Raw genomic sequence first — 21,865 nt, forward strand, 5'->3', positions numbered from 1 at the left:
GGGTTGGAATTCCTCAGGTTTTTGCCTGCAAAATCAGTTCTGTTATACTCACAGACAATATTTTGACAGTTTTGGAAACTTTAGAGTGTTTCCTATCCTAATCCGTCAATTATATGCATATTCTAGTATCTGGGCCTGAGAAATAGGCCGTTTACATTGGGAACGTTATTTTTCCAAACATAAAATATCAATCAGTCAAATATCAATCAGTCAATGAGATATCAATCAGTCAATGTATGTATTCTGTGAGGATAGATGGGGGGTGGTTGTTTCCATCCAATCATAATACAGACTGCTGGCTCACGTTTCGTTTCACATCACTTGATACGTGAAGTGTAACAGAATGTGAACTATTGCACGACCAGGCTGGTCCAAGCAGGCTATTTCAAACATGACACATGATATGTTCTACCCTCAGAATTACATATGAGTGAAGTGAAGGGACGAGCTGCCCTGTTGCATAAACAAGCACACACCGCTAAGCACAGGAAAACAAACTGCTCATAGGGAGAGGTATAAGGACAGTGGAACAGGCAGAGGAGAGGTATAAGAACAGTGGAACAGGCAGAGGAGAGGTATTCGGTAAGTGTTGTGGCATTTACCAGGTAAGGGGGCGTCGTCAGAGGGAGTAATGGTCTGGTGACAAGATGACATGACCTTTGACCTTCCGTGACAACAAACGCTGTCAGGGCAAGAACAACTTGGCTTTTTTCCTAGAGGTTGGAGCGTCTCAGAAACAGCTACTTAAAAACAACCAGCCCCTACACATTCTATTCGCTGCCAAAGTCTGTAGTCAAAATGAGCAGCTTGGGCCTATGAAAAATTAAAGATTTTAAACAGATTTGGGTCAGAGAAACAAAAGTCCTGGCAGAGAAAATAAAAGTCCTGGCGTGGAGATCTTTGTACATTTCTTTCTCTCCTTTTCTTTGTGTTTTCACTTTCTAAGAACTTTTCTAGAAACTATGGAATCTGCAGTTGAGAAACAACACTGTGTGGAACTTATTGCCCTTGAGCGAAGTGGCCACACAGCTGTAGTAGAGGGAAATACTCTGCATGTTTGGGGAGGCTACATGGTAAGCCTCAAACATGATTTGTAAATTCCCTTCCTGCAATTATCTTGAAAGCATTCCTAATTGATGGTGTTGTTATGAATTGATGTTGAGCATTCACATATACTGTATAACATACATGCTGCTGAGAGCCTATATTCGTGTTTTTTCAATAGTAATGGAGGAACCTTTTTTTTGTTCTGCAGTCAACCGCTGAGAGGGAAGTTTTCCTACCCAGTGAGGAAATCTGGTTGTATGACTTAGAAAGAGGTGTATGGTAAGAATATCAATGTAATTCTAACAAGGTGTTTGTGCATATGGGCTGTATATAACACATTGTAAAGAATATGAATGGAGAAATAGTTTGGGATTAACACTGTATCTGGATATTCCTTCTGTAGATGCTCTACACAATACCAGTAACATTTCAAATAACTATATACGAACCCTAACCCTAACCATTATCCTAACTCTAGCCCAAACCCTAACCTTTATCCTAACCTTTATCCTAACTCTAGCTCAAACCCTAACCTTTATTCTAACTCTAGCCCAAACCCTAACCTTTATCCTAACCTGTATCCTAACCCTAGCCCAAACCCTAACTCTAGTCCAAAGCCTAACCTTTATCCTAACCCTAACCCTAGCCCAAACCCTAACCCTAACTCTAGCCCAAAGCCTAACCTTTATCCTAACCTTTATCCTAACCCTAGCCCAAACTCTAACTCTAGTCCAAAGCCTAACCTTTATCCTAACCCTAACACTAGCCCAAACCCTAACCCTAACTCTAGCCCAAACCCTAACCTTTATCCTAACTCTTGCCCAAACCCTAACCTTTATCCTAACCCTAGCCCAAACCGTAACCTTTATCCTAACCTTTATCCTAACTCTAGTCCAAACCCTAACCTTTATCCTAACCCTAGCCCAAACCCTAACCCTAACCCTAGCCCAAACCCTAACCTTTATCCTAACCCTAACCCAAACCCTAACCTGTATCCTAACCTTTATCCTAACCCTAACCCAAACCCTAACCCGTATCCTAACCTTTATCCTAACCCTAACCCTAGCCCAAACCCTAACCCTAACTCTAGCCCAAACCATAACCTTTATCCTAACCCTAGCCCAAACCCTAACCCTTATCCTAACCTTTTTCCTAACCCTAGCCCAAACCCTAACCTTTATCCTAACCCCTAACCCAAACCCTAACCTTTATCCTAACCCTAGCCCAAACCCTAACTCTAGCCCAAACCCTAACCTTTATCCTAACCCTAGCCCAAACCCTAACCTTTATCCTAACCCTAGCCCAAACCCTAACCCTTATCCTAACCTTTATTCTAACCCTAGCCCAAACCCTAATCCTTATCCTAACCTATATCCTAACCCTAGGACCAAACCCTAACCCTTATCCTAACCTTTATCCTAACTCTAGCCCAAACCCTAACCTTTATCCTAACCCTAGCCCAAACCCTAACCTATATCCTAACCCTAGGACCAAACCCTAACCCTTATCCTAACCTTTATCCTAACTCTAGCCCAAACCCTAACCCTTATCCTAACCCTAAACTTAACCCGTACCCTTATTCTTAACCTTTTCATTTATTTATTTATTTCACCTTTATTTAACCAGGTAGACTAGTTGAGAACAAGTTCTCATTTATAACTGCGACCTGGCCAAGATAAGGCAAAGCAGTGCGACACAAACAACAACACAGAATTACACATGGAACCTAACCCTAGCCGTATCCTTAGCAAGCAGTTGCTTATCAACATATACAAGATATAGTGCTAGCCTGGTCTATAGTGGTCTGTAGTGCAAGACTGGTTTATAGTGCTAGACTGGTCTATAATGTTAGACTGGTCTATAGTGCTAGACTGGTCTATAATATTAGACTGGTCTATAGAGGTCTATAGTGCTAGCCTGGTCTATATTGGTCTGTAGTGCAAGACTGGTTTATAATATTAGACTGGTCTATAGAGGTCTATAGTGCTAGCCTGGTCTATAGTGGTCTGTAGTGCAAGACTGGTCTATAGTGCTAGACTGGTCTATAATATTAGACTGGTCTATAGAGGTCTATAGTGCTAGACTGGTCTATAGTATTCAATAGTATTAGACTGTTCTATAGTGGTCTATAGTGCTAGACTGGTCTATAGTATTCTATACTATTAGACTGGTCTATAGTATTAGACTGGTCTATAGTGGTCTATAGTGCTAGACTGGTCTATAGTGGTCTATAGTAGTCTTTAGTGCAAGACTGGTTCATAGCGCTGGTCTACAGTAGTCTATAATGCTGCACTGGTCTTATGTTCAGTTTGAACCCAGCATGTGACGTCTACCCCCAAGCTAAATGTGCATTAAGACTTTGCCATGTTGCTTGGAACTTAATGCTGTGTGTGTTCATAGTTGGTTGATTAATTTTATCTTCTGAAGGGAAATGTGTCAAATGTCAGGAGAGGTCCCACCCCCCATGTCAGGCACCTGCAGCTGCTTTCTAAATGGCCACATGTACATATTCGGGGGATATGATGACACGGGACAGACCAATCAGGTGAGCTAGCTCAACGGAAACTGTAGTGCCCCCTGATATGCAAATATTTTCCTGAAAAATCACCAAAAAGCTTCTTAATCATTATTAAGGCTTCCGTTGTTTACGGGACAGTTCAGATGGGTTCAACCTCTAGCTTCAGAGACACGTGTATTACATTCTGAAAAGATGTGTGCTTGCAGCTTTACCGTGTCAACTTCCTGGATCGGGACTACATATGGAAGAAAGTGAAAGCTGAGAGGGGCTCTCCTCCTTCACCCAGAGATAAGCTGTGCTGCTGGGTTTTCAACAACAGGTCAGTGACATATAATATTAGAACGCAACGTCAATGCCCATTGCAGTATTGCTACAAACAGGAAGATAGTCAGGGTTCAAATGACACATTTACGGGGATACTGTGAGATTCTGGCAATTAGCAATTAGCCAATGCTAGCTAGCCTCAGTGCAGTGACATGGAAGTCTACAGGTACAGTAGCACCAGACTACAAAACAATTAAATAATAATAATATATAAAACAGCTTGATTGACAGAATCTCGCAGTATCCCTTTAAAGGCTACTATTGGTGGTGTTGTAAAAATAGCCTGGACCAACTAAATCTTAAACACAAGTGCGGGCCGTTTCCCATGTTGATTGTTTTGTCTTTGGGAGAATCTTGTAATTTTTCCCAATTAAGAATCTTCTATTCTGTAGGGTCACCTATTTTGAGAATGTTCCATTCTGTAGGGACACCTATTTTGAGAATATTCCATTCTGTAGGGTCACCTACTTTGAGAATCTTCCATTCTGTAGGGTCACCTACTTTGAGAATGTTCCATTCTGTAGGGACACCTATTTTGAGAATATTCCATTCTGTAGGGTCACCTATTTGAGAATCTTCCATTCTGTAGGGTCACCTACTTTGAGAATGTTCCATTCTGTAGGGTCACCTACTTTGGTGGATATGGTCACAAGACACTTGATGACATCACGGATGACAAAAGCTTCATCGTGGACACGGCATCATTGGTACATTTTTGCTTTTTGTTTATGATTGTGTCCAAAACGTATGAATTTACAACCACTATTTTCAATGTGTTGTATTGTGTGTTCTGTAGGAGCAGAACGTTGGTTGGGGATGGAACAATGAAGTCCATGTTTTTGAGACAACACTAGCCAGCTGGAGGGAACCACAGACCTCTGTAAGACAGACACACACTGTATGTTTACATCACAACATAACTTCACCATGTGGAGCAGAGTTAAGAACGGACCGTAACCTTACTCCACAGTGAGCTTGAAATGTTGCTGATGGAGCTATCCAATCGGTACCTGTTGTATAGCTCAAGTCAAGCTGGTGGTCACATGTTTTGGTGATGTAGAGGACTCTGGTTCAAGCCCAGTCAGAGGAGAGGTAGAGGACCCTGATTCAAGCCCAGTCAGAGGAGAGGTAGAGGAACCTGATTCAAGCCCAGTCAGAGGAGAGGTAGAGGAACCTGATTCAAGCTCAGTTAGAGGAGAGGTAGAGGACCCTGATTCAAGCCCAGTCAGAGGAGAGGTAGAGGAACCTGATTCAAGCTCAGTCAGAGGAGAGGTAGAGGAACCTGATTCAAGCCCAGTCAGAGGAGAGGTAGAGGAACCTGATTCAAGCCCAGTCAGAGGAGAGGTAGAGGAACCTGATTCAAGCCCAGTTAGAGGAGAGGTAGAGGAACCTGATTCAAGCTCAGTTAGAGGAGAGGTAGAGGACTTTGGTTCAAGCCCAGTTAGAGGAGAGGTAGAGGAACCTGATTCAAGCCCAGTCAGAGGAGAGGTAGAGGACTTTGGTTCAAGCCCAGTTAGAGAGGTAGAGGACTTTGGTTCAAGCCCAGTCAGAGGAGAGGTAGAGGACACTGATTCAAGTCCAGTCAGAGGAGAGGTAGAGGACCCTGATTCAAGCCCAGTTAGAGGAGAGGTAGAGGACCCTGATTCAAGCCCAGTCAGAGACAAGTTCAGTGAGGCAGCGCTATATGCTAATCTAGCACAATGGTGCTGGTTATACATGCACTAATTAGTTATTTGCAGCCAAATAACAGTTTGTCATTTTGTACCTGTACTGTAAGTAGCTCTTTCTGACTACAGGGTCGTGCTCCTGCCCCCAGAGCTGCCCATGCAGGTGCAACACTTGGTCATAAAGGGTATGTCTACGGGGGCAGAGTACTGGTGAGTACACCTGTTGAGTTGAACTCCTCCTCAAGCTTTGTATTGCATTGATGCAGAGACACAGAAAAAACCCCAAAACATTGCTAAGGTGAATGGGATCACAGTGCTTACTGTACAGTCTAGTTTAATACTTGACTCAAGTGTGTTGACCTGTTTTGGAATGTTCAGTGGTTTGCCCTTCCTTCTACCCTTCCCTTTAGGGAACCACACCAAGTGACATTCATTGTCTAGATCTAGAATCATGGATATGGTCTGAAATGTAGGTATTTATATTTCACTCTTTCAAATGCTCATCTTTAAAACAGTCTAGTGTTTATCATAATAACAGCTTTGGTGTGTGTTTGTTTTTTAAAGACTTTTTTAACTGTTCCCTCCAAATGTCTTGTCCAGAGTGCCAACATCCACTGTGCCAGGGGGAAGGTCGTGGCACAGTCTCACTGCAGTATCTGATAACACTTTGTTTCTATTTGGTGGACTGAATGTGGACTGCAAACCAATGAGTAAGTCATTTACCCATTTAGTCCCAGTTGGATGAAATCCTTACTCGGCTGTTACTCAACAATTTGACCCTCCTAGAAAACCTTTCTGTTCCATGGAGTTCTTCCTTTCTTGTATGTGTTATGTTTCTGTAGGCGATGGATGGGTTTTAGACGTTGACACAAAGACATGGAGGGAGTTGGACCATCCAAACAACAACAAACCAAGGTAGTATCCTAGCTGACAGTTTAGCATCATGTTAAATCTAGTTCCTAATCTGATTAAACTGGTATGACTGGTATGACTCCCTGATAAAATAAAGGTTCAATCAGAATGCATTCCATTTCCATCTCAATCTGAAGTCTGTATGTGCAGATCAAGGAGTGAAGAGAAATTTAGCCTAAAATGTACAATGATTAAACAGAGTGCACATTCTCTGTACTTTGATGAAATCCCCCATTTCATTGACTTTCCCCCCTGCAGGTTGTGGCACACAGCAAGCCAAGCCAAGGACTCTGACGTGGTTGTGTTTGGGGGTAGTTGTGACTACGTCCTCCTAGGAGGAACGTATGAGAATTTGACGGTATGACGATAGCCTTCAGCCAGATCATCACAGTAGCCCTGCTTAATGTACAATCAGTGACACCTACAACTAAGTGTTTGTTTTCACATGTTTTCAGGGCCACAGCAATGATGCACTTGTTTTCCAGACCCAGCCTTATCCTCTCTTTCGGTAAACTTTCTCATAATAATCACAGATTTTATTTACGTTACATGTAATGTCCATTTTCATCGTCCCTTAATTAAAGTAGAAATCAGTTGTCGAAACAATAACACAGTGTTTTCCCCTGGCCCTGTTTTGGTATGGGGCTGGAGAGGGAGAAACCACTCAAACGTATCGACATGAATGGAAGGACTGACCATCCATCATATCAACATTATAGTTTGAACCATATTCTGAGGCTATATGGTTTGTTTAAATTCACTTTGTTTACAAGACATTGGAGTAAAACACGATTATAATCCGGGTTCTGATGGGGTACGACAGTTGAACTAAGCTCATGATGCATTTATAAGTTATAGTCTCCAAGAAGCAATGGGTAAATATCATTCATTAATATGTCCAAAACTGTATGTAGCAGCTGCTGATTTCCACTTTAAACATGTTGTTTTGTCTTACAGGATATGTGTGGACTGCATAGCAAAGAATCTGAATAACTGTAAGATGCTTCAAATCCAGCTTCCGTATCTGCCCCGGAAACTACTGGAAGCTGTACAGAGGAGAACGTCCAGGAATATATAATGCATATATTGTGCATTCAGAAAGTATTCAGACACCTTGACTTTTCCCTGATTTTGTTACGTTACAGCCCTATTCTAAAATGGATTAAATCGTTTTTTTCCCCTCATCAATCTACACACAAAACCCCATAATGACAAAGCAAAAATAGTTTTTTTGAAATTTTAGCAAATTTATAAAAACATTTTTTTATTGAAATATCACATTTACGTAAGTATTCAGACCCTTTAGTCAGTACTATGTTGAAGTACTTTTGGAAGCGATTACAGTCTCGAGTCGTCTTGGGTAATTCTAAGGAGGGGCTTCAGTCTGGCCACTCAACCATAAAGGCCTGATTGGTAGAGGGCTGCAGAGAGGGTTGTCCTTCTGGAAGGTTCTCTCATCTCCACAGAGGAACTCTAGAGCTCTGTCAGATTGACCATCGGGTTCTTGGTCACCTCCCTAACCAAGACCCTTTCCCTCCGATTGCTTAGGTTGGCCGGGTGGACAGCTCTAGGAAGAGTCTTGGTGGTTCCAAACTTCTTCCATTTAAGATTGATGGAGGCCACTGTGTTCTTGGGAACCTTCAATGCTGCAGAAATGTTTTGGTACCGTTCCCCAGATGTGCCTCAACACAATCCTTTCTCTGAGTTCTACTGACAATTTCTTCGACCTCATGGCTTGGTTTTTGCTCTGACATGCACTGTCAACTGTGGGACCTTATATAGACAGGTGTGTGCCTTTCCAAATCATGTCCAATCGATTTAATTTACTACAGGTGGACTCCAATCAAGTTGTAGAAACATCTCAAGGACGATCAATGGAAACAGGATGCACCAGAGCTCAATTTTGAGTATCATAGCAAAAGGTCTGAATAGTTATGTAAATAGGTATATCTGTTTTTTATTTGTAATATATTTGCAATGATTTTTTATTTTTTATGTTTTCGCTTTGTCATTATGGGGTATTGTGTTTATTATTGTTTAAATACATTTTAGAATAAGGCTGTAATGTAACAAAATAATTTCCGAAGGCACTGTATTTTAAAATCTAATGAAGATTATTTCAGAGGGATGTTATTCAACAGTAGAGGCTGCAGTAAAAGAGATAATACAGAACAGTAGAGGCTGCAGTAAAGAGATAATACAGATCAGTAGAGGCTGCAGTAAAGAGATAATACAGATCAGTAGAGGCTGCAGTAAAGAGATAATACAGATCAGTAGAGGCTGCAGTAAAGAGATAATACAGAACAGTAGAGGCTGCAGTAAAGAGATAATACAGATCACTAGAGGCTGCAGTAAACAGATAATGCAAAGCAGTAGAGTCTGTAGTAAGGTGATAATGCAGAACAGTAGAGGCTGCAGTAAAGAGATAATACAGAACAGTAGAGGCTGCAGTAAAGAGATAATACAGAACAGTAGAGGCTGCAGTAAAGAGATAATACAGAACAGTAGAGGCTGCAGTAAAGAGATAATACAGAACAGTAGAGTCTGTAGTAAGGTGATAATGCAGAGCAGTAGAGGCTGCAGTAAGGTGATAATACAGATCAGTAGAGGCTGCAGTAAGGTGATAATGCAGAACAGTAGAGGCTGCAGTAAGGTGATAATACAGATCAGTAGAGGCTGCAGTAAAGAGATAATACAGATCAGTAGAGGCTGCAGTAAAGAGATAATGCAGACCATTAGAGGCTGCAGTAAAGAGATAATACAGAACAGTAGAGGCTGCAGTAAAGAGATAATACAGATCAGTAGAGGCTGCAGTAAAGTGATAATACAGAACAGTAGAGGCTGCAGTAAACAGATAATGCAGATCAGTAGAGGCTGCAGTAAAGAGATAATACAGATCAGTAGAGGCTGCAGTAAAGTGATAATACAGAACAGTAGAGGCTGCAGTAAACAGATAATGCAGAACAGTAGAGGCTGCAGTAAAGAGATAATACAGATCAGTAGAGGCTACAGTAAACAGATAATGCAAAGCAGTAAAGTCTGTAGTAAGGTGATAATGCAGAACAGTAGAGGCTGCAGTAAAGTGATAATGCAGAACAGTAGAGGCCGCAGTAAAGAGATAATACAGATCAGTAGAGGCTGCAGTAAAGAGATAATACAGATCAGTAGAGGCTGCAGTAAAGAGATAATGCAAAGCAGTAGAGTCTGTAGTAAGGTGATAATGCAGTACGGTAGAGTCTGCAGTAAGGTGATAATACAGAACCGCAGAGGCTGCAGTAAAGAGATAATGCAGACCATTAGAGGCTGCAGTACAGTGATAATGCAGAGTATGTCTATATTTACAGGTTATGTGGGGACAATGTGGGTTATGTGGGCCCTGCAAAACATTTATTCACGTATTATACCGTGTATAAAACCACACACTTCAATAGTCAATGACCGACCTTGATTAAATACTCATTTTAATCTTGCAAAATGAAAAAACAAAAATGTAAGTATTTCAGTGAGATCAGTTGTCTCTTCAGGTGTGTCGTTTTCTATGCCTAGGGCTAGGGTTAGGGTTAGGGCTAGGGTTAGGATTAGGGTTAGGATTAGGGTTCAGGTTAGGGGCTAGGGTTAGGGCTAGGGTTAGGGCTAGGTCTAGCGCTAGGGCTAGGGCTAGGGTTAGGGCTAGGGCTAGGGCTAGGGTTAGGGTTAGGGTTAGGGCTAGGGTTAGGGCTAGGGTTAGGGTTAGGGTTAGGGCTAGGGTTAGGGTTAGGGTTAGGGCTAGGGTTAGGGCTAGGGCTAGGGCTAGGGCTAGGGCTAGGGTTAGGGCTAGAGCTAGGGCTAGGGCTAGGGTTAGGGTTAGGGTTAGGGCTAGGGCTAGAGCTAGGGATAGGGCTAGGGGTTAGGGTTAGGGTTAGGGCTAGAGCTAGGGTTAGGGGTTAGGGCTAGAGCTAGGGTTAGGGGTTAGGGCTAGGGTTAGGGTTAGGGTTAGGGCTAGGGTTAGGGCTAGGGCTAGAGCTAGGGTTAGGGTTAGGGTTAGGGTTAGGCAAATATGTGTTTTGGTTCCCAAGCTGCTTTCCTGCCAGTGCCAGCACCTTGAATATCTGTGGACAGGGATCTACCTCCATTTTGTTGACTTGATTTATTTGTACATATGTCAATGTTTTACAGATTATTGTATATGCTATGCATGAATGTGTCCTGAAATAAAAACTCAGGTGGAATAAAGATATATACAGACCATTCACAATACTGTTGTCGAGACATTTTGGCCTCTCTGAAAAAGTTGGACAGAATCTGAGCTGACATCAGCTAAAAATACCTGAGAGAACAGTGAGCATTGTTACTGGTGGACTTGAGAGAACAATGAGTATTGTCACGACGTGGCCCTTTGGAGTGTATATCGTGGCTCCCCCCTCTCTCTCACTCTCTCTCTCCCACCACAAGTTATATGCCTTTACGACAGGTCCTGAATTCCTGGCAGAGACTCTCTCCCCCTGGTCATGCAGAAAGAGAGGGGAAATAAACCTATGGAACGAAGAGCTTCTCTTTGTTCAACTCCTATTCCCCAAAATTGGAGGATATGATTGGATATGAAACTATTTGTGAGACGATGTAATGTCATGTTGGCCTTCTAAATGAGATATTTGTTTAGTTAAAAAGTTTTATCTAGTCAGTGGCCACACCCCGGTGAGCCCAGACATTACATCAGACGTCATAAAACTGCCCCTTTTTCCGCAGAGTATATAACCCACTTCCTACAAAATATACATTAAGTCGGGGGAACGCCGGGACAGATTCCCCACGCTGGAATGGTTATAATTCTATAGACCATTAGGCCATACAGCTGTAGTTTTGGCTACACGGCTGGAAATGGCTAAACTCTGAGAATATCGATCACTACAGAATAAGAGCAAATCTTAGATGTATAATTACTAGTCTGCAGCTAGAAATTACGTAAGTCTAGGACGAGAATACCGAACATTGCCGAAGCATATATTCTATGAGAACATTTTCGAATGGTACTCTGAACTATCCATTCTAACCACCTAAAACCACGAAAGACACTGTGACTTCTGGGAAAGTTAACCAGCGACTCTGATGAACTCTACAGGAGTGATTTCAACAGAGAGACAACAATGACATACAAGCGTAAATATGTACATTGCAATTTCTTTCAGAATGAGCGGCCGTTCATATGCAAAGTATTAGCATGACCATGAGTACAATTATCCACTGTGTGTAGTGAATCCATTTAGTCTTTCCCGCTCTTTCTCAGTTCCCACCCCTTTCCTTTGTCTACCAAGCCGTCATCTCGGCTTCGTCCACTAGGGATTTTTTCTTTGTATCATGTAGTAAATAATATCGACTGTTTTTTTGTTATGTAATTCTGTGTGATTATTTAGTTAGTTAGTAAATAAATAATTAAGCAAATTTGTATATCGCTGAGTCATGATTTAGGCTAGAGTTTGTGAAGATATCCAAGGGTTTGTGACGTTCAGTAATGAAAAACTGATGAGGTAATAATAACAATTCATTAATAAGCGACTGTTTTGATAAGATATGAAAATCTGAAGAGTTATATTCGGGAAATTGACACTCTTTAAAGAAGATGTTCCCGTGGTGCCCCGACTTCCTAGTTAATTAAAGTTTGCATAAATAGTTTAATCACGTAATAATAATTACACATAGAGAATTGATTTGATAAATAACAGTCTTCACATTTAATGACAGTCCAGACCCGACGGTATTGTTACTGCTGGACTTTAATATGAAGTTGATCCCCCCTTTTCTGCTTTAACAGCCTCCACTCTTCTGAGAAGGCTTTCCACTAGATGTTGGAACATTTTGTGGGGACTTTCTTCCATTCCGCCACAAGAGCATTAGTGAGGTTGGGCACTGATGTTGGCTGATTAGGCCTGGCTCACAGTCGGTGTTCTAATTCATCCCAAAGGTGTTCGATGTGGTTAAGGTCAGGGCTCTGTGTAGGCCAGTCAAGTTCTTCCACATTGATCTCGACAAACCACTTCTGTATGGACCTCGCTTTGTGCACAGGGGCATTTTTATCATGTTGACACAGGAAAGGGCCTTCCCCAAACTGTTGCCACAAAGTTGAAAGCACAGAATCATCTAGAAGGTCATTGTATTAAGATTTCCCTTCACTGGAACTATGGGGCCTGAACCATGAAAAACAGCCCCAGACCATTGTTCCTCCTCCATCAAACCTTACAGTTGGCACTATGCATTCGGGCAGGTAGCATTCTCCTGGCATCTGTCAAACCCAGATCCGTCCATTGGACTGCCAGATGGTGAAGTGTGATCCGTCGCTCCAGAGAATGCGTTTCCACTGCTCCAGAGTCCCCTTGACGGCGAGCTTTACATCACTCCAGCCGATGCTTGGCATTGCGCATGGTGATCTTAGGCTTGTGTGTGGCTGCTAGGCCGTGGAAACACATTTCATGAAGCTCCCGACGAACACGTTATTGTGCTGACGTTGCTTCCAAATGCAGTTTGGAACTCGGTAGTGAGTGTTGCAACTGAGGAAAGACGATTTTTTCACGCTACGCACTTCAGCACTCGCCGGTCCCGTTCTATGAGCTTGTGTGGCCTACCACTTCACGGCTGAGCCGTTGTTGCTCCTTGATGTTTCCACTTCACAATAACAGCCCTTACAGTTGGCCGGGGCAGGTCTAGCAGGGCAGAAATTGGACAAACTGACTTGTTGGAAAGGTGTGCATCCATTGATGGTGCCACATTGAAAGTCACTGAGCTCTTCAGTAAGGCCATTCTACTGCCAACGTTTGTCGATGGGGATTGCATGGCTGTGTGCTCGATTGTATACACCTGTCAGTAACGGGTGTCGCTGAAAAAACAGAATCCACAAATTTGAAGGGGTGTCCACATACTTTTGTATATATAGGGTATCACTAAAGGCTAGTATCCCACTGCTGTAATACTGTCATTACTTACAACTAGCCAACAGTTTTCAAAAATAGTAATATCAATTTCTAAACTTTCTGAAAATATTCTTCGAAGCAAGTCACACAATTTTTCTACCCATTCTAGTTGCTATTTGACCTCTGGCCCGGCTACAACATTGATGACAATAGTACTGTTAATATGACCAACATGGCATATAGCTCCCCTCAGCCCCCTCTGACCTCTGACTAGATAAACAATACCACTCGTTTAAAACAATGCAGGCAAAACATAACTAAAATCTCACATCTCTCCAAGACAGAACAAAACATCAGTATCAATAATCCAAAGAAATGTGATATTGTGTGTGTGTGTGTGTGTGTGTGAGTGTGTGTGTGTGAGTGAGTGAGTGAGTGAGTGAGTGAGTGAGTGAGTGAGTGAGTGTGTGTGTGTGTGTGGGAGTAGACAGTGGTGTCTGTTATTCACACACAGGGAAGCAGTCAAGGCCAGAGAAGCACACACACATCCGTCCTACTCCAGTCTCCCTGCATCCAGCCCCTATCCCCACAGCATCAAACGCACCACACTCACACAGGTACACACACACACGATACACTCCCACACACGCACGCACACACACACACAGAGCAAGAGAGGTAAACAGGCACCATCTAGTGCTTTGCTCAGGAAAATCCTCTGAGATAGAAATACAGAGAACCATGTGTCAAACTACATTGTTTTATACATCTGTTAAACTAGTTTTATATATCTATTAAACTTGTTTTATATATCTGTTAAACTAGTTTTATATATCTATTAAACTTGTTTTATATATCTGTTACACTTTTTATATATCTGTTACACTTTTTTATGTATCTGTTAATCTTGTTTTATATATATATTAAACTTGTTTTGTATATCTATTAAACTTTTTGTATATATCTGTTAATCTTGTTTTATATACAGTATATATTAAACTTGTTTTATATACATATTAAACTTGTTTTATTCATCTATTAAACTTGTTTTGTACATCTATTAAACTTGATATATATATATTTCAGTTAATCTTGTATTGTTTTTTCTATTAAACATGTTTTTTAATCAATTGTATCACTGTGCTTTAACATGCATTCATCAGAGAAACATGTTCTGTTTGAATGAACAAAACTTGAAATACTAATATGTGTCAAATGTATGGAACATTTCTCATCCCTCAGTAAGATTTCATAAGTAACACAAATTACCACCAGCAAAACTAAATTATACATCAGACATTTTTATATCAAAATATAATGTGTAAATTAAATTAAATTAAATAAAAATGTCCCCAATAATAATACACTATTATGTTTCAGTTTCTCTTTTACATCTAATGAAAATCACATGCGTTGTTAAGAAAGGAGAAACTACAAGTTTTCCCAGACATCTTCTCAGGGTTGTATAATTCAACAGACTACAAAATGAGCACAACAAATGGCCACATTTTGACCCAGACATGTGTTATTACTGATGTGAAACAGTGTTGAAGTATATCCACAAGCTTTTACTGAGTCCCAAATGTCACCATACACCATTTATAGTGCACTACTTTTGACCAGAGCCCTATGCCAAAAGTAATGCACTACATAGAGAATGGGCCCTGGGTCAATAGCACTGCACTACATAGGGATGCATCCTTTGTCTCTGAACCTGTTGCAGCCAGACAGTAATTCTATCTTAGGGTCACCTACAGTAACAGAGATGCAGCCAGACAGTAATTCTATCTTAGGGTCACCTACAATAACAAACAAGATTTAAAACATTTGCCTTCCGTTGTGTTTCAAAATACGATTGAACTGAATCATGTTACACATGACCACGGCAGCGGAATTATGTTTTGGGGTGGGGGTGTTATCGAGGGGATGGGACATGTTTTGGGGTGGGGGTGTTATCGAGGGGGATGGGACATGTTTTGGGGTGGGGGTGTTATCGAGGGGGGTGGGACATGTTTTGGGGTGGGGGTGTTATCGAGGGGGGCGGGAATATGTTTTGGGATGGGGGTGTTATCGACGGGGGTGGGAAAATGTTTTGGGGTGGGGTTGTTATCGACGGGGGTGGGAAAATGTTTTGGGGTGGGGTTGTTATCGAGGGGGGCGGGAATATGTTTTGGGGTGGGGGGTGTTATCGACGGTGGCGGGAATATGTTTTGGGGTGGGGGGTGTTATCGACGGTGGCGGGAATATGTTTTGGGGTGGGGTTGTTATCGACGGGGGTGGGAAAATGTTTTGGGGTGGGGGGTGTTATCGACGGTGGCGGGAATATGTTTTGGGGTGGGGTTGTTATCGAGGGGGGCGGGAAAATGTTTTGGGGTGGGGGTGTTATCGACGGGGGTTTGAATATGTTTTGGGGTGGGGGTGTTATCGAGGGGGGCGGGAATATGTTTTGGGGTGGGGGTGTTATCGAGGGGGGCGGGAATATGTTTTGGGGTGGGGGGTGTTATCGACGGGGGTTTGAATATGTTTTGGGGTGGGGGTGTTATCGACGGGGGTTTGAATATGTTTTGGGGTGCGGGTGTTATCGACGGGGGTTTGAATATGTTTTGGGGTGGGGGTGTTATCGAGGGGGGCGGGAATATGTTTTGGGGTGGGGGTGTTATCGAGGGGGGCGGGAATATGTTTTGGGGTGGGGGGTGTTATCGAGGGGGGCGGGAATATGTTTTGGGGTGGGGGGTGTTATCGACGGGGGCTTGAATATGTTTTGGGGTGGGGGTGTTATCGAAGGGGGCTTGAATATGTTTTGGGGTGGGGGTGTTATCGAAGGGGGCTTGAATATGTTTTGGGGTGGGGGTGTTATCGACGGGGGCTTGAATATGTTTTGGGGTGGGGGTGTTATCGACGGGGGCGGGAAAAGTGGGCATTTTTATCCCCTCTTTGCTGAGGAGTAATTTTCTTTGCTCGTACAGGAGCAATAAAGGCCACTCATTTGGTGGAGTATTAATCATGTTTTATTGTGATTTATCAGGGGTTGATGCAGCAGCCACAGCACTACTATGTACGCTGCTACTGTATGAACGTGACCAACCTATAATGTCATCACGAATAGTGAGGGGTGGATGGAGGCTTGGTGGAAACTTTGATGAACACTGCCTAGTGTGTGTGTGTGTGTCAATCTGTCTCACTAAATGAGGAGAGAATAAAATATTTCAAAGCTCATTGGGATGAACCAAATGTTCAACAATGTCTAACCCTAACCCAACTACATCTGACCCTAACCCAACTATATCTGACCCTAACCCAACTATATGTGACCCTAACCCTAACCCAACTACATCTAACCCTAACCCAACTATATCTGACCCTAACCCAACTACATCTGACCCTAACCCAACTATATCTGACCCTAACCCAACTATATGTGACCCTAACCCTAACCCAACTATATGTGACCCTAACCCTAACCCAACTATATCTGACCCTAACCCAACTATATCTGACCCTAACCCAACTACATCTGACCCTAACGCAACTATATCTAACCATAAGCCAACTATATCTGACTCTAACCCTAACCCAACTATATCTAACCCTAACCCAACTATATCTTACCCTAACCCAACTATATATACAACTATATATAACCCTAACCCAAATACATCTGACCCTAACCCAACTCTATCTGATCCTAACCCTAACCCAACTATATCTGACCCTAACGCAACTATATCTGACCCTAACGCAACTATATCTAACCCTAACCCAAATATATCTGACTCTAACCCTAACCCAACTATATCGAACCCTAACCCAACTATATCTGACCCTAACCCAACTATATCTGATCCTAACCCTAACCCAACTATATCTGACACTAACCAAACTATATCTGACCCTAAACCCAACCCAAATATACCTGACCCTAACCAAACTATATCTGACCCTAAACCCTAACCAAACTATATCTGACCCTAACCCAAATATATCTTACCCTAACCCAACTATATCTGACCCTGGACCTAACCAACTATATCGGACCCTAACCCAACTACATCTGACCCTAACCCAACTATATCTGACCCTAAACCAACTTTATCTGACCATAACCCAACTATATCTGACCCTAACCATAACCCAACAACATCTAACCCTAGCCCAACTATATCTGACCCTAACCCAACCATATCTGAACTTAAACCTAACCCAACTGTATCTGACCCTAAACCTAACCCAACTATATTTGACCCTAAACCAACTATATCTGACCCTAACGCAACTATATCTGACCCTAACCCAACTATATCTAACCCTTGCCCAGCTATATCTAACCCAAACCCAACTATATCTGACCCTAACCCAACTATATCTGACCCTAACCCAACTATATCTGACCCTAAACCTAACCCAACTCTACCTGGCACTAACCTAACTATATCTGACCCTAAACCTAACCCAATTATACCTGACCATCAGCCAACTATATCTGACCCTAAACCTAACCCAACCAGACCTGACCCTAACCCAACTGTGTCTGACCCTAACCCAAATCTTCCTGACCCGAACAAAACTATATCTGACCCTAACCCAACTATATCTGACCCTAAAGCAACTATATCTGACCTTAACCCTAACCCAACTATATCTAACCCTAACCCAAATATATCTGACCCGAACCCAACTATATCTAACCCTAACCCTTACCCAACTATATCTGACCCTAACCCAACTATATCTGACCCGAACCCAACTATATCTGACCCGAACCCAACTATATCTGACCCTAAACCTAACCCAATTATACTTGACCATCAGCCAACTATATCTGACCCTAAACCTAACACAACTAGACCTGACCCTAACCCAACTTTAACTGATACTAAACCTAACCCAATTATTCCTGAACATAACCCAACTATATCGACCCTAACCCAACTATATCTGTCCCTAACCCTAACCCAACTATATCTGACCCTAACCCAACCATATCTGAACTTAAACCTAACCCAACTATATCTGACCCTAAACCTAACCCAACTATATTTGACCCTAAACCTAACCCAACTATATCTGACCCTGACTCTAAACCTAACCCAACTATATTTGACCCTAAACCCAACCCAATTATATCTGACCCTGACTCTAAACCTAACCCAACTATATCTGACCCTAAACCTAACTCAATCTGACCCTGACTCTAAACCTAACCCAACTATATCTGACCCTAAACCTAACCCAACTATATCTGACCCTGACTCTAAACCTAACCCAACTATATCTGACCCTAAACCTAACCCAACTATATTTGACCCTAAACCTAACCCAACTATATCTGACCCTGACTCTAAACCTAACCCAACTATTTTTGACCCTAAACCCAACCCAATTATATCTGAACCTGACTCTAAACCTAACCCAACTATATCTGATCCTAAACCTAACTCAATCTGACCCTGACTCTAAATCTAACCCAACTATATCTGATCCTAAACCTAACTCAATCTGACCCTGACTCTAAATCTAACCCAACTATAACCCAACTATATCTGCTGAACACACAGGTTAGGCTACTATACTGAATGATCTACTGAAGTATATACCAACCTTAGATCTCTCTTGATAATAAACCTGGAAAGAAAATACCCCTCGAAAAATAGATTTGAGGTTAATTTAGGTCAAGATATGACTAATACAATATTTATCCATCTATATTTTTCCTGTCAGCTTTTACTTACACTCCAGACTTATCTAAACTAGATCTAGAAGAACACTTATAAATCCAGAGAGGGAGAATGGTCTCCATCTCTACCAACCCCTCTGATACACCACACACCACACACAGACATACACATATACACACAGACATACACATATACACACAGACATACACATATACAGACATACACATATACAGACATACACATATACAGACATACACATATACAGACATACACATATACAGACATACACATATACAGACATACACATATACAGACATACACACACACAGACATACACATATACAGACATACACATATACAGACATACACCACACACAGACATACACATATACAGACATACACATACACAGACATACACATATACAGACATTCACATATACAGACATACACATATACAGACATACACATATACAGACATACACATATACAGACATACACCACACACAGACATACACATATACAGACATACACATATACAGACATACACATATACAGACATACACATATACAGACACACACACATACAGACATACACATATACAGACATTCACATATACAGACATACACACACACACACACACACACACACACACACACACACACACACACACACACACACACACACACACACACACACACACACACACACACACACACACACACACACACACACACACACACAATCGGTCTAAAGAGTGTGTGACCCCTAGCAGTTAGTGTCGGACCTCAGTACGGTCAGGACAGGGTCATGTCTCCACATCAGTGTGATGAGGGAAGTGACACATTACCATCATGTTTGCATTGAGATTCAGAGCAAACACAGCCCTGGGCCCGTATCCACAAAGCCTCTCAAAGTAGAGGAGCTGATCTGGGATCAGTATCTTCTTTTAGATCCTAATGAATAAGGCTTTTTGTGGATATAGGCCCAGGGCTTGAAGTGTATCGGGAGGGGTTGGGTACAGATGAGTGGAGTATCACTTCCCAAAGCTGATGGCATGCGGGACAGTTAGCTTAAGTTGCCAAAAAGTTAATGAGGCATTGGTTGAGTTATCACTTTAAAGAACCAGGTAGTGTTTCACTCTATGGCTGATTGCATATGACACAGGCTTGTTTTGTTCTAGGCTATTTTATGTATCTTCCTGAACTTTCCGTCTGTTTTAAATGCTGTTTTTATTTTGAGAGCTCTGGTGAGATGGTGAACAGGCAAAGCATCAATATAGGGGTAAGATTGAATTATACTAGACCGGCTCCGACGCTCGTCTTATGTGGCAGGGCTTGCAAACTATTACAGACTATAAAGGGAAGCACAGCCGCGAGCTGCCCGATGACACAAGCCTATCCAGACGAGCTATATCACTTCTATGATCGCTTTGAGGTAAGCAACACTGAGGCATGCATGAGAGCATCAGCTGTTCTGGACGACTGTGTGATCACGCTCTCCGTAGTCGACGTGAGTAAGACCTTTAAACAGGTCAACATATACAAGGCTGCGGGGCCAGATGGATTACCAGGACGTGTGCTCCGGGCATGTGCTGACCAACTGGCAGGTGTCTTCACTGACATTTTTAACATGTTCCTGATTGAGTCTGTAATACCAACATGTTTCAAGCAGACCACCATAGTCCCTGTGCCCAAGAACACAAAGGCAACCTGCCTAAATGACTACAGACCCGTAGCACTCACGTCCGTAGCCATGAAGTGCTTTGAAAGGCTGGTAATGGCTCACATCAACACCACCAGAAACCCTAGACCCACTCCAATTTGCATACCGCCCTAACAGATCCACAGATGATGCAATCTCTATTGCACTCCACACTGCCCTTTCCCACCTGGACAAAAGGAACACCTATGTGAGAATGCTATTCATTGACTACAGCTCAGCATTCAACACCATAGTGCCCTCAAAGCTCATCACTAAGCTAAGGACCCTGGGACTAAACACCTCCCTCTGCAACTGGATCCTGGACTTCCTGATGGGCCACCCCCAGGTGGTGAGGGTAGTTAGCAACACCTCTGCCACACTGATCCTCAACATTTGAGCCCCCCAGAGGTGTGTGCTCAGTCTCCTCCTGTACTCCCTGTTCACCCACGACTGCATTGCCACCATGACTCCAACACCATCATTAAGTTTGCAGATGACACAACAGTGGTAGGCCTGATCACCGACAACGACGAGACAGCCTATAGGGAGGAGGTCAGAGACCTGGCCGGGTGGTGCCAGAATAACAACCTATCCCTCAACGTAACCAAGACTAAGGAGATGATTGTGGACTACGGGAAAAGGAGGACAGAGTACCCCCCCATTCTTATCGACAGGGCTGTAGTGGAGCAGGTTGAGAGCTTCAAGTTCCTTGGTGTCCATATCACCAACAAACTAGAACGGTCCAAACACAGCAAGACAGTCGTGAAGAGGGCACGACAAAGCCTATTCCCCCTCAGGAAACTACAAATATTTGGCATGGGTTCCTGAGATCCTCAAAAGCTTCTACAGCTGCAACATCGAGAGCATCCTGACTAGTTGCACCTGGTATGGTAACTGCTCGGCCTCCGACCGCATGGCACTACAGAAGGTAGTGCGTACGGCCCAGTACATCACTGGGGCTAAGCTTCCTGCCATCCAGGACTTCTACACCAGGCGGTGTCAGAGGAAGGCCCTAAAAACTGTCAAAGACCCCAGTCACCCCAGTCATAGACTGTTCTCTCTACTACCGCATGGCAAGCGGTACCGGAGAGCAAAGTCTAGGACAAAAAGGCTTCTCAACAGTTTTTACCCCAAGCCAT

General features: G+C 42.7%; 1 protein-coding gene across 1 annotated transcript; it reads left to right on the plus strand.

Annotated features, from left to right (window-relative positions):
- Positions 1-962: 962 nt before the first annotated feature.
- LOC129861888 (kelch domain-containing protein 1-like) lies at positions 963-10,071 on the plus strand. Its single transcript, XM_055933104.1, has 13 exons — positions 963-1,073; positions 1,256-1,326; positions 3,475-3,592; positions 3,772-3,884; positions 4,512-4,596; positions 4,686-4,769; positions 5,686-5,766; positions 5,967-6,025; positions 6,157-6,266; positions 6,399-6,471; positions 6,727-6,826; positions 6,924-6,976; positions 7,426-10,071. The coding sequence occupies exons 1-13, from the start codon at positions 963-965 to the stop codon at positions 7,544-7,546; spliced, it is 1,179 nt and encodes a 392-aa protein (XP_055789079.1). The 3' UTR covers positions 7,547-10,071.
- The last annotated feature ends 11,794 nt before the right edge of the window (positions 10,072-21,865 follow it).

Source organism: Salvelinus fontinalis, chromosome 1 (assembly GCF_029448725.1).
Source record: "Salvelinus fontinalis isolate EN_2023a chromosome 1, ASM2944872v1, whole genome shotgun sequence".
NCBI classification, from domain to species: Eukaryota; Metazoa; Chordata; class Actinopteri; order Salmoniformes; family Salmonidae; genus Salvelinus; species Salvelinus fontinalis.